The sequence below is a fragment of the Erpetoichthys calabaricus genome, chromosome 2, assembly GCF_900747795.2.
Source record: "Erpetoichthys calabaricus chromosome 2, fErpCal1.3, whole genome shotgun sequence".
NCBI lineage: Eukaryota > Metazoa > Chordata > Cladistia > Polypteriformes > Polypteridae > Erpetoichthys > Erpetoichthys calabaricus.
The window spans coordinates 83,449,402-83,463,767 of record NC_041395.2 but is presented as its reverse complement, the minus strand read 5'-3'; the positions used below and the strand labels follow the sequence as shown (position 1 = coordinate 83,463,767).

Here is a 14,366-nt window from a genome sequence, read left to right as displayed (position 1 = left end):
GGGTTTGTTCCTGCCTTGCGCCCTGAGGTGGCTGGGATTGGCTCCAGCAGACCCCCGTGACCCTGTGTTAGAATATAGCGGGTTTGATAATGGATGGATGAAACATCAATAAACTTTTTATCATGGGTATCACCTGGAAGCAAAATGCATTCTGGCAGAAAAGATCACAAGGCACAAACTGGACTCTGGTCTATGATAGAGTGTATAGACACAGGTGGTTCCTCGTATAAGAAAATGAAATTTAAAGGTGAGGTTAAGAATGTGCACATGGTAAAAAAATCTTACACTTACAAAAAATATTTACCCTTTTGTGCAGGCATTCATCCATTTTTAACATAATTGTCCTGTTCAGGTTAGCAGGACTGGAGTCATGGGAATATTTGGAAATTATTATTATGATGCAATGGATATCCAAATTGCTACACATATATACAGAAGTTCAGAATATTACCAGAAATTACTTTACTCTTTGAATTTCTCAAATCTTTAGAGTTTTAATTAAATAATGATAACTACTGTATTTCATATGCTTCCTGGCTAAGCATCCCTTTAACAATCTACATCTGCTAAATTTCTCATTACATCCATGTTGTACTTTTTTAAAGTATAAAATGTATATGCAAAAATGAAAGCACTATTCACATTATTCAATGGTTGAGGTTACAGCAATCAATGCTGAAAAACTGATGCCATCATTTTGTCTGAGAGGACTGTGGATAGCAAAGGATTCTCATCCCCATGGGACTGTCACCGAGCTCTTCAGAAGAGACTCCCGGGAAAGTTTAAAAGTGCTCAGTGCAGTTGCCTGCTATTTACCCTTCCATATGTTGTTAAGGGAGCTTTGTCCTTTACTTAATAATTTCATAAACTGTTTGGTCATTGACATCTAAAACATTTTTTACCTATTATGACTAAAAAATTAGATTGCTGTGTGGTTTGTCCTTTGCTAATCATATTGGTTTCTATTATGTACTGTAGTTACAGTTTTCAATAAATATAAAAGTGCACTTTACTTTATAATTATATTGCTGTAACTATTGCAGACAGTATTTTTCATCATCAGTATTTGGTTTGCAGTCAGAATAGAGGCAAATAATGTTTTGAGATAATTCCAAAAAGTCAAATATAGTAAGAAATGAAGTAATAGCTATTAACAAGAAGTGACAAACAATTATCACAAAAGCAGGACATGAAATATGGAAGGATATATCTTATTAGTAGGCTTCAGCAAGTCTTTTTTTGTGAAAAATATATATGCCGGGTTTATGCATAAAGTCAGGCATATTCTGTGTTTCGTTTTTCCTACTATGTAATATCATGCAGACATGAGGAGAATGCATAAATTCCACAAAAATGACAACCAGCTGTAGGATTTAAACCATGGAAGCAGGATTTATGAGGCATCAGTAATATCCAAAGAAATTAATACATTTTATTATTCATTTCATATACACTTTATTTCCACTGAATAGACAATGGAGACTGAAGGAGTTTAAAGGAGCATTTGGTTTAATCTAAAATCCAATATTCTGCCCAAGTCCATACATTGCATCATACAGTTGACCTCTGAGGAAATGTGAGGTAGGCCGATTTATAATATACAGTACATATTATAAGGAGGAGGAGGTCAAGTGCATCAGAAATAGTAAAGGGGAATTAAAAGATACAGACAATGAAATAGCGGATGCCCTAAACTTACATTGAGCAAGTGGATAACCTCCCAGAGGTAAACGGGACTGCTAAGGAGGTACTGAGGGATCTGGAAATTGTAGAGGGAGAAGTGCTGCTCAGATTAAATAAGCTGAAATCAAACAAATCACCAGTACCAGATAATATTTATCCTTGAGTTCTTAAGGAGGCTAGTGAGTACATATAAAAACCCTTGACACATATTTTTAGGAAGTCACTGCACACTGGAGAGATTCAGAAGGACTGGAAAATGGCAAATATCATCCCATTATATAAAAAGGGTGACAGGGCAGATCCAAGCAACTATAGGCCAGTAAGCTTAACATGCATCACAGGCAAATTAATGGAAGGAATTATTAAAAAGATAAGATTGAGCAACATCTGTCAAGAACAGAAGTTATTAGGAACAGTCAGCATGGGTTCAGAAGAGGGAGGTCGTATTTTACTAACATACTGGAATTCTATGAGGAGGCAACAAAAGGATACGATCAAAGTGGAGCATATGATATGTGGAACTTGGCCCAGACACAGACAGGCAGACACATTTAAATTACACCCCACACGTTTATTTAGGGCTTCCATATTACAAAATCAGCTCACAAACCCCAATACCCCACAGTCCAGGCCAATAAGCAATGCCTTCTCTCTCTCTCTTCAGACCTCCTCCTTCTCTCCTCCAGAGACCTTGAACGTCTTCCATCCGACTCATGTCACTCCCCGATGGGAGACAGCCCCTTTAAATAAGCACCCGGTTGTGCTCCAGGTGTGTCCCCGGCAATCTCCCACCAACACTCCCCAGTGTGGCTGAAATGCTGGCTGTATCCCCGGAAGCACTCCGGGTGTCCCCTCTTTTCTTCCCCCCAGCACTTCCGGGTGTGGCGGAAGTGCTGAGGTCCAGGGTCCTACTGGTATTGGGGTGCCCCCTGGCGGTGACCACAGGCCGCTACAGGGTCGAGCTTCCCAGCTCTGTACCCATGGTCCCCAGGGTGGTCACCCCCTCGAGGTCTGGAGGAGGCACAAGCCCTCCTACGGTCTTCTAGGGCATCCCGGCTAGGTACCACCCCCATCCGGGTACTACAGATATTATTTATCTTGACTTTCAGAAAGCATTTGATAAGGTGCCACATGAGAGGTTGGGCATCAAATTAAAAGAAGGGTGATGTTTTTAGATGGGTGCAGAATTGGCTCAGACACAGGAAGCAGAGGGTGATGGTGCGAGGAACCTCTTCAGAATTGGCCGATGTTAAGAGTGGTGTTCCACGGGGTCAGTGCTAGGGCTGCTGCTATTTTTAATATATATGAATGATTTAGATATAGGAATATAAGTAACAAGCTGGTTAAGTTTGCAGATGATACCAAGATAGGTGGATTAGCAGATAATTTGGAATCCGTTATATCATTACAGAAGGACTTGGATAGCATACAGGATTGGGTAAATTTGTGGCAGATGAAATTTAATGACAGTAAATGTAAAGTATTACACAAAGGAAGTAAAAATGTTAGGTTTGAATACACAATGGGCAGTCGGAAAATCGAGAGTACACCTTATGAGAAGTATTTAGGAGTCATAGTGGACTCTAAGCGATTGACTTCTTGACAGTATTCAGAAGCCATTAAGAAGGCTAATAGAATGTTAGGTTATGTAGCACGATGTGTGGAGTACAAGACCAAGGAGGTTATGCTCAACCTTTATAATGCACTGGTGAGGCCTCATCTTGAGTACTGTGTGCCAGGCTACAAATAGGACATAGCAGTGCTAGAAAAGGTCCAGAGAAGAGTGACTAGGCTGATTCCAGGGCTACAGGGGTTGAATTATGAGGAAATATTAAAAGAGCTGAGCCTATACAGTTTAAGCAGAAGAAGATTAAGAGGTGGCATGATTGAAGTGTTTAAAATTATGAAGGGAATTAGTACAGTGGATTGGGACTGTTATTTTAAAATGAATTCATCAAGAGCACGGAGACACAGTTGGAAACTTGTTAAGGGTAAATTTTGCACAAACATTAGGAAGTTTTTCTTTACACAAAGAACGATAGACACTTGGAATAAGCTACCAAGTAGTGTGGTAGACAGTAAGACTTTAGGGACTTTCAAAACTCGACTTGATGTTATTTTTGGAAGAAATAAGTGGATAGGACTGGCGAGCTTTGTTGGGCTGAATGGCCTGTTCTCGTCTAGAGTGTTCTAATGTTCTAATATATACTGCATTAATTACTAAAACAGTAAATGGGAACAATAGGTGAATGTTTAAAGATAACCATTATACGCAGATTAACCTAAATTTAATTTATATGCTTATAGTTAGTATATTAAAATATACATATATACTGCATTATGTACTAAAACATTAAATGGGAACCATGGGTAAATGTTTAAAGATATCCATTAAATGTTGATTTACCTAAATTTAACTTACATGCTTATGGTTTGTTGAGCTGCATTTTAAGATTATGATTATGCTATCATCCTAACTGCACACTAGCTAATACACTGACAGCTTAATCAGAGAGCCACCTTTTTATAGCTCTGCTTATACTGCGATTAAATTAAACTGACATAAATTCAGTCTTTTTAGAGACATGTAAATGCATATTGCTGTTATTATTTTAGATTTAAAATGATTTCTATGGAATTAAAAATTGTGTTTAGCATTTAGATTATTTTAAGAAATATACAATAATGTAATTCCAATATTATATTCCTGCAATATAAATGTACAGTATTTAAGATCAATTTAAAATTAAGATTTAGAATTTATGTATATAACTTATTTCTTTTACTCTTACTTACAGAGCTCATGGCCCTGATGCCCGAATATTAGATGATGGAAAGGTCCCACTGCTTGGCCAACTGACACTACCTCAAATGTTGCAGATTGCGGCACAGATCGCTTCAGGCATGGTCTATCTGGCATCACTTCACTTTGTGCATCGAGATCTGGCTACTCGAAACTGTCTTGTTGGAGAAGGCCTTGTGGTCAAGATTGGGGATTTTGGCATGTCCCGAGATATCTACAGCACAGACTATTACAGGGTAAGAAGCATGAAAAGTGATGACTATTGTGATTCAGATATGTTGGGTGCATCATCACATAGCACAAGACCTCAGTGCATTTCCACATGATCCTCCCCATAATTCTCAACCAATTTCATATGACTAAAATGAATAAGTGAAATTGCTCGGATTTCCTTTAGAAACACGGAAAACTATCCCACTTTATCTAAACAAACTGTACCTGTAATGCTCCATGCATTAGAACCCATGTCCGGAAACCAGAAGTGACTGAGGAATGCAGACATAGCTTAAGGTGCAAAAAAAAAGCTATCCTTTTATTGTTTTAAGTGCACATAAAGACAATGATCAAAAATCAAAGTGGAAAAGGTGAAAACTACTAACTGGAGACCCCAACATTTTATATCCAAATAATTCAGCAGTTTTACTGGCACTGTCTTTATTAACTATATGTGCTGGAGTGGTCATTCTATGTTTGAGGGCTGCATGTTTCACTTGAAGGGTTCTTCTACAGGATTCACACAAAGCTCAAAAGGAAGCTATGTAGATAGTGGGTCCAGTGGTCTAGGAATACTGTTGTCCCCAGTACACAGTGACATAATAATAATAATAAACTATCTAGTAGACCAAGTGGGCTGGAGAATGTTATTGTTGTCTTAGTTATTACTCTATTTTTCTGTGGTTGATTTCTCTCCAGGTTGGAGGTCGTACTATGTTGCCTATTCGTTGGATGCCTCCAGAGAGCATCATGTACAGGAAGTTCACTACTGAGAGTGATGTTTGGAGTTTTGGAGTCGTTCTTTGGGAAATTTTCACATATGGCAAACAACCCTGGTATCAGCTGTCCAATAATGAGGTGATGTTTCACTTTAGTAAAAAAGTGCTCATGATACCTTTAAAATTACTTAAAGACACAATTCACAAAATTTGAACCTAAATCAAGTAAGTAAGTGCCACAACAATTTCGATGCATAATTCTGTTACAGACAGACTGTGCAAGGTTCACACCTCACCAGCTGTTGTATATGGAAGTCAAAGGAATTATTGGAATATGTTGAGGCACTGATTGTTATATAAGCTAGTCCTCATGTTTTTATTTGTTTCAAATTGATCATTTAATTTGAATACAAAAAGTATTATTCATAGACTCACTGAATCATTAATATTTTTATTTTTTACATTAAACAAAATTTCAACATTTTGATAATTTATATACTGTATTTTAAACAAATTACTACTAATTTTTGGTATTATTTTGCCTTCTTGTCTTGTTTTGCTTGTCTTTTATAAAAGCCCTGACAATAACCAACTGATGTTTAAAGAGTGTACAAAAGCTTATATTTATATTTAGTACAGAACAATAATAATTGCTGAAATGTGATCCAGTTATTTATTGGACTCCCCTAGACTGCGGTGGCTCCGTTACGGAAAATAAGGACTATCTCCACATTCCCGAAGGTTGCTTGCTAAACTCTAATTTCATTTTACTTTATTGAATTTTCCAGGTCTATCTGAGCTTATTAGACTAGACTGACACTGGGGCTAATTGACATGTCAGTAGAAAGGAGTGTATGATAGATAGATAGATAGATAGATAGATAGATAGATAGATAGATAGATAGATAGATAGATAGATAGATAGATAGATAGATAGATAGATAGATAGATAGATAGATAGATAGAACAACATTTTTTACATATTGATGTTTGATTGTGTAAGGTCCAGAAAATCAATACCTGGCTTTGAGTATTATAAAAAATCTAAAGTAGAAGACAGAGGGTTATCAGTTGAGCAGCTAAATAATAGCAGTTTCTCTTAATTTGAGTAAAGCTAGTTATCAGTTTTAATTTAGCTTGAGAATTTTGTTTAAAACAATTTAAGTGTAATCTGTACTACTCACTCACTTTCCAATTCAGAGTTGTAGTGGGCAGTACATAAGCTGAGATGATTATGCACAGGACAGGCATGAACCCTGGACTTGAACCCTGAACGGAGTGCCATCCACACACACTCATTCAGGGTTAATCTACAGTCTGCAGTGTTGTATCATTGGGACGTGGAAAGAAACCTAAGTATACAGTAGAAATCAGCTCTTGATGGGATGCTGCTTCATTAAAGGACACACACACATATGCACACCCTGTGTTCCCTCATACTCAGGCAGTTTAGAGCTGCTGCCCACCCTAATAAACCAAATCACACCAAAATCAATGTACTCCAACTCATGTTTTGTAGCAATTAAGTTAAATATGTATGCAGATGTTTGGGAGGTGAGAGGATATTCAGACAAAACCTCCAGAGATATGGGAAGAAACTTCAAGGAGACATTAACCCAGAAGATAATTAAACCTTAGTTGCAGGAGGTATACTGTACTAGCTCTTACTTCTGTTTCCCTATGCCTCACTGAAACCATCTATGAATCAAAGTTCTGAATCAACTCAATCCAATCTGAGCTCATGAGGGCTGAAGTCTAACTGAAAAGCGTTGGGCGCAAGGCAGGAAGCAGCCATGAGCAGGGTGCCAAGACATCACAGAACCCACGTGTGCGGGAGCTCACACACGGTCAGTTTGGAATTGGCAAACAACAAAGGATGGAGGTCTTCAGGGTTATAAAAGGAATACTGAAGTAACCCAAGGAGAACCCATGCAAGCATGCAGAGAACTCCACATGGACAAAGACACAAAGCACAATATTTGAACTCAGGATGCTGTATCCTTGAGAAACGAGGACTGGGCTCCTCACTGTCCAACCATGCCATTCATTCTAATTTTTTATACTTATTAATTACTCATTTTTTTACAGTGACTTTAAAAAGTATTCACCTCTTAGATGTTGTCACATTTTATTGTTATACAACATTGAGATAATTGGATTTAATCAAGTTTTTTTGACAAAGGTCAGCAGAAAACGACTTGTTAATGTGAAAGTGAAAACAGATCTTTGCAATGTGGTCTATATTAATTACATATAAACTGCAAATCACTCTTTTTTATGACACACCTAATTCATCATTGGTCCAGCCGATTGCTTTTAGATGTCACATAATTATTAAATGGAGATCACCTGTCTGTAGTGGAAGGGGTTTGCTTGAGTGTAGTGTTAATGCACCTGCATATGGGAGGTCCTAACTTGCGGCGAGACAGTATCATGGCCTGACCTAAACAATGAAGACAAAAAGAGCACTGCAAACATCTTATTGAATAGCTGACTAAAAAGCATAGGTCACGAGATGGAGACAAGAAAATATCTGAGCCACTGAAGATTCCTTGCAATCCTGTCAAATTAGTCATTAGGAAATCTAAAAAGTATGGCATAACTTTAAATCTGCCTAGACCAAGGCTGTCTACAAAAACCAAGTGATTGTGCAAGAAGAAGACTAGTGATGGAAGCCACCAAGTGATCTGTGATAAGTCTGAAGGATGTACAAGCTACAGTGATTCAGACTAGACAGACGGTGCCTGCAACAAATTTTGCTCAGGTGCTCTGCTAGTCACAGGAGAGTGTTGAACATATAGTCACTGTTATAGAAACACATAAACAGCCTCAGGAGGAGACACACAGGAGTCTCCAAAGTCAGCTGGAACAGGGTTCTAAGGTCTGATGAGACCAAAATTGAACAGACTAAATGTCAGTACACATTGCCATAAACACACTTTCTCCACTGTGACGCGTTAGGGTGGGAACATCATGCTGTGGGGATGCTTCTCTGCAGCAGGCCCTGGAAGACTTGTGAGGGTAAAGGGTAAAATGAATGCAGCAAATCTTTTAGGGAAACCTGGTGCAGTCTGCAAGAAACCTGCACCTTGGAAGAAAATCAGTTTTCCAACAAGACAACAATCCCAAGCATAAAGCCAAAGCTACACAGGAATGACTTAAAAACAACAATGTTAAAGTCCTGGAGTGGAGGAGTTAGAGGTCTTATCTCATTCTAATTAAAAATGTGTGGTTAAACTTGAAAAAGACTGCTCACTAGCATTCCCCATGCAACCCGACAGAGCTTGAGCAAAGAAGAATGGGAAAAGATGGCAGTGTCCAGATGTGCAAAGCTAAAGTGCATCTACTAGATAATGACTTGAAAGGGGGGGGGGGGGTACATATGTGATAGCTTATTGTGTCATTTACTTTTGTAAATAATTTAGATCACTTTGCAGAGATCTGTTTTCATTTTGACATTAAAGAGTCTTTCTGTTGATTAGTGTCAAAAAAGGCTAATTAAATCCACCACGATTTAATGTTGTATAACAACAAAATGAGAAATCCTCCATGGTGGAGGTTACTTTTTATGCGAGGGATGTTCAAAAAGTTTCCGTGCTTTTTTTAAACTTTATTTATTAAGAATTTCAAAAACAAATTCCATCACTTTTCTAAATAGTCACCATTGTTTATAATGCAATTTTCCCAGTGTCGTACCAACTTTTTAATGCCTAATTACTACTCCTTCCGCCTATCGTTTCCAATGATAATATAAAAGTGCAGAAACATTTTTAACATCTCTCATATATAAAAATCAAAAATTCTACTTTTTAGTCCTGCAGATATTTCAAGCACATTAACACTAAGAAAGAAGTTAGTCATGATTTCATCCATCTCTCACCTTTAGTTTAGCATTATGGCATAGTGGTTAGTACTGATAGATCTCCGTAGATTTGAGAGCCATGGATGTTTGTCATTTTGTAGTGGATCATTTATTACAGTGGTTAATTGTTCACTTTTTAAGTATATGAATATATTCTGAGATTTCTTAGGTAAGGAAGACCAAAGGTTGAGGTAATGTAAGAATTTCATTGTACTCTACATAATGACCTTATAAACCTTTAACCAATAAAATACTGTCAACACAGAAATGCTATTGTTTACTACCATTCAATATTGCAGGACAACTGAAATTAATAGAGAAATGGATTTTTGGTCTGTCCAGATCTTGTTTCTGCCTTGCACGCCATGGTTACTGCCCAGCGACCCTGGATAGATTAATGGATTATTGATTATTGAGTAGCTTAGCAGCCTTACGGATCCTACATTCTGGATTTGACCCCCTCCTGGACACTGTGTGTGTGAAGTTTGCAAATTACAGGTGTTTATTTTTAATGATGTGGGGCTTGATATTTATCAAATCAAATTACATGTGTCTGCCATTTATATGAAAAGCAGGTAAAGTCTGTGTACGGCATCCAGGGTTTTTATAGTATGTATGGGAATTTCCTAGGTATTTTAGTTTTTCTTCCACATCCCGAAGATGTACTGCATGTTAGATTTACTGGTTATTTCAAACTGGTCCAGTGTGTGCATCAGTGGGTTTTGTGAATGGACTGGTGTCCTGTCCATGGCTAGTTCCTGCTTTGAGTATAGTGCTTCCCCTGCAGAATGTGACCCCCTACAAACCTTAACTGGATGAAGCAGGTTTAAGACTGTTATGTTCAGTATCGTGCAAGTTCACACCTCACGAGAACTAGTTCAAAGTCCAGTTAACACAAATTAAAATGAATAAATTCATGTTCATAGTTCACCATTTCAATTTTGAACTAGTTCATGTTCAGTTCATTTTGTATTTTTTAAGAAGTGAGAATAAATGACCCATAAGTTTACTTTTTTCAATTTTGCATGCCTTATATTAGGTTATTACAGTGTTCTTGAATAAAATACAACAATTATGAAGACTTTTTTTATTTAAATATATACACTTTATTGAGTTATACGTAGCAACAAACACGTATAACAATACATGCTAAAATCCTCCAGGTCAAAAAAGAAATTAAATAGATGCAAATATACATATACATTACTGCTCTATTTCCAACCGTGTGACACAAATGGTGACTCTGGAACCAGCGTGTAGGTGAACTAACCTATTACGCTGCCAGTCAAAATATGCATCACATATTACATGTCCAATGGGGAAAAATATAAAGTGGCCTTGCGAAGTACATTTTCCTAAAAGCGAAAGCGGGGGTGCAGCTTAAGCACAAGCAGGCAGACACAGACACTGCCTATTTGATTTTACATTATTATTTCTGAATACAAATAAATGGCAAAACATTCGTACGAAATAAATATTCGTAAAAATCCACTATTTGTGCTTATCCGAATACCATATTCGGATTAGACTCCACCCCTACATTACAGGGTAAGGCAAAACGTTTAATCTGGAACTAAACCAAATCCAGAATGTCATATAAAACTGAACTAGCTCACGTTCAAGTTCTTCATTTGCAAATACGCTACGTTAAGTTCACCATTCTTAGAAAAACATGCTCTTTTGAACTAGTTCATGCACAACACTGGTTATGTTATGCAATGTGTCAATTTTCTGTACTCACTTCTTCCATTTCAGATTCTCAGGAAGCAGGAAACCTTACCTAATAGGTGTATAGCAGGACTCTATATAAATATAGACAAATTAGCCACAACATTAAAACCACAATGGGCCTGTCATGGGGTGGGATATAGGCAGTGAGTGAACAGTCAGTTCTTGAAGGTGATGTGCTGGATGCAGGAGAATTGGCCAAGCATAAGAATCTGAGTGACTTTGACAAGGGTCAAATTGTGATGGCTATACAACTGGGCCAGAGCATCTCCAAAACAGCAGGTCTTATGAGGTGTTCCCTGTATGCAGTAGTTAGTACCTACCAAAAGTGGTCTAACGAAGGACAACCAGTGAACCTGCAACCATGTCATGGGAGCCCAAGGCTCATTAATGCGCATGAAGAATGAAGGCTAGCCTGTCTGGTCAGATCCCACCGAAGAGTTGTTGTTGCTGTTGCACTAATCGCTGAGAAATGTAATGCTGGCCATGACAGAAAGGTGTCAGTACATACAGTGCATCTCATCTTGATGCATATGGGGCTTTGCAGCCACAGAGTGCCCATGCTGACCCTTGTCTCCTGTTGAACGCTCCTACAATGGGCATGTGAGTATGACAACTGGAGTAAGGAGCAATGGAAGAAGGTGGCCTGGCCTGGTGAATCCTGTTTTCTTTAAGACCCTTAAGATGTGTGTGCGTCGTTTACATGAGAAAGTGATAACAGCAGGACACACTATGGGAAGAAGACAGGCCGACAGAGGTAGTGTGATGCTTTGAGCTATATTCTGCTAGGAAGCTATGGGTCCTGGCATTCACATGGGTGTTACTTTGACTTGTACCGACTACCTAAAGAGGGCAGTGCCCTCTTTCAGCAATGATAATTCTCCCTGTTACACTGCAAGAATTGTTCAGGAATGGTTTGAGGAACATTTCAAAGAGTTGGCCTCCAAATTCCCCAGATCACAATCCAATTTAGCATCTGTGTGATGTGCTGGAAAAACAAGTCTGATCCATGGGGGCCCCGTCTCACAATATACAGGAGTTAAAGGATCTGCTGCAGCTAATGGTAAGAGGGGGACCTACACAATAGGCAGGTGGTTTTAATGTTGTGGCCGATTGATATGTATTATAATATTTGAAAATGATTTACAAAAAACTGTAAACACTTTTCGATACATGTATCTGTATATCCGTCAAGTATGTTAAATCAATTTATTGAACCTTCTGATTTCATCAGTGTCGCATATCATCATAAAAACTGAATGTAATAATCTTATTTATATGAGCAGATGGCTGTTCCACTTTTAACTGATCCTGAAGTACTGGTTTAATTTTGTTACTGTGTATGACATATCAAGACCAATGCTAAGAATCAGAAGGTAAAACATCTTTTTTCTACTGCTCTCTTCTGATAGGCCATCGAATGCATCACACAAGGCCGAGAACTGGAGCGCCCCCGTACCTGTCCCAAAGAGGTGTATCTCATTATGCAGGGATGTTGGCAGAGGGAGCCCCAGCAAAGATTGAGCATAAAAGAAATCTACGATCGTCTGACAGCACTGGTCAAGAGTCCGCCTGTCTACTTGGATATCTTGGGATAATTACAGTCCTTGGAGAGATCATTCATATAATCTACACCTGGAAGATAACTGGTTCATGACCAGTGTGGCCACAAGTCCTTTGCGTTTCATCCCCTTGGTTCCTTTTTGCTAACAGACTTGAAAATGGAAAAGGAGATGGCCATGCTTATAATACTTTTTTTAGAATCCTCAACAAATGAAACGTAAGGATGGACCAAACTCTCTGACCTCTTATTATTACCTAGTAGGAAATTGTGTTGGAGCACTTTTTGGGAAGCAGTATCTGTTAAAGATAAATTTTGATCTAAAACTGAAGAAAAGAATGTTTAACTGTGATTTTTGGAATTAAATTGCTTTTTGAGATCATAGGGGAAAATTTTTTTTTTTTCATTTGCTTTCAGTCATACTCTGGTTATTATGTTTGATGTGCTTGATTTTAATACTGGTATCAACCTTATGTGTGTGTGTATGTGTCCAGGGATGTGTGCTTTTACCAGTCATATTTAAAGGTATATTTGATCATATTAACAGAACAAGGAATACTGTGCATGGGTCTGTTCTGAAAGAGTATGAGATACCAGCAGAATGAAATTTTAGAGTAAACCTCACTGTTGAAAACTTAAACATGTCTGATCATCAGATACTGGTCAGAGATTTGCTTGACAGTGCCAAGAAGGATTCATAGCCCAGGAATAAAAAATACAGCGGAGTATAGAAATGAAGAACATTTAAGGTGCATGGAAAAGAAGCATTCCTTTGTTAAAGATGACAGGAATCTCATTCTTCAGAAAGTCTGTGAAAAGATAAAAAAAATCATAGTGAATCAAGGGATTCTGGCTAAGACTGGGGAATGAATAAATGTGGACACCAGACAAAAGCTGTAACAGACGTCCATGTGCCGACTTTGAATGGCAAAGCTGCAGGGAAAAAAAGCCCCATTGTTGACTAAAGCACTCTAACACATTCAAATGGAACTATTGTATTGGGCATTGGTTTTAAGGATGTTTCAAAAGGTATGGTAATATCTAGAAACCCAATTTGCTAATTGAGGTTTTTAGATGTTGTACATCTTATGGTATTTTCTGAGGTGGTGAAGAAGTAACTCAAAATAGAAATAAAATAAAGCATTTGATGAATCTATCAAAACTACAAGTATTGTCAGATACCTAAAAAACTACAAACATTCTGTAAAAATAATTAATCACACTAGAAAGCTGTCCATATTGTATTATTGATGTCAGGTAAACAACAATAAATGCTCTTCACTTTCTGACTGTAGTTTGTCATTCATAATCTTTCCAGATTTCTAATAAAATGAACAGATTGTTGTTTTATATGTCACCTTTCTGTTGGAAATGTTTCTTTTTAAATATTTGTTTACCCTTCATGAAAAAAACTCCAAAAATGCAACTTTTGAAGCTACTAAGTATTTGGCAATAGTTTATATATATAGATCTTAATGAATGGACACTAGGTATGGAGGCATAGCCCGGCCAGGATGCTGCTTGATTTTTATCCCAGTTGGGGTGGAAGCTTAATGGAATGACCGGGAGGGGGTCAGAGGTTTGGGGGTTGTCCATTAAGAGCAGTTCCATCTCCAGTACAATATATAGCAGTGCTCTTCTAGCATGGCCCCAGTATGGACATCTGTAGAGATCCATGTGATTCATAGTCCTGAAGGACAATACAGTCAGGGTCCTTGAGTGCTGCCAGATGGTGCTGCACGGAGAAGAGTTCCGTTTTGAAGGGCTTCAATGTCATACAGACAGTCTCCCTTAGTC

At 38.0% G+C, this 14,366-nt stretch overlaps 1 protein-coding gene across 1 annotated transcript in view; it reads left to right on the top strand.

Moving 5' to 3' along the window:
* ntrk1 (neurotrophic tyrosine kinase, receptor, type 1) overlaps window positions 1–13,841 on the top strand; it is a 105,303-nt gene extending 91,462 nt beyond the window's left edge. Inside the window, exons 15-17 of the mRNA XM_028791501.2 lie at window positions 4,482–4,722; window positions 5,399–5,557; window positions 12,421–13,841. Coding sequence (XP_028647334.1) covers window positions 4,482–4,722; window positions 5,399–5,557; window positions 12,421–12,606 — 586 coding nt within the window. The 3' untranslated portion in view covers window positions 12,607–13,841. The remainder of the gene's footprint in view (window positions 1–4,481; window positions 4,723–5,398; window positions 5,558–12,420) is intronic.
* Window positions 13,842–14,366: the final 525 nt, after the last annotated feature.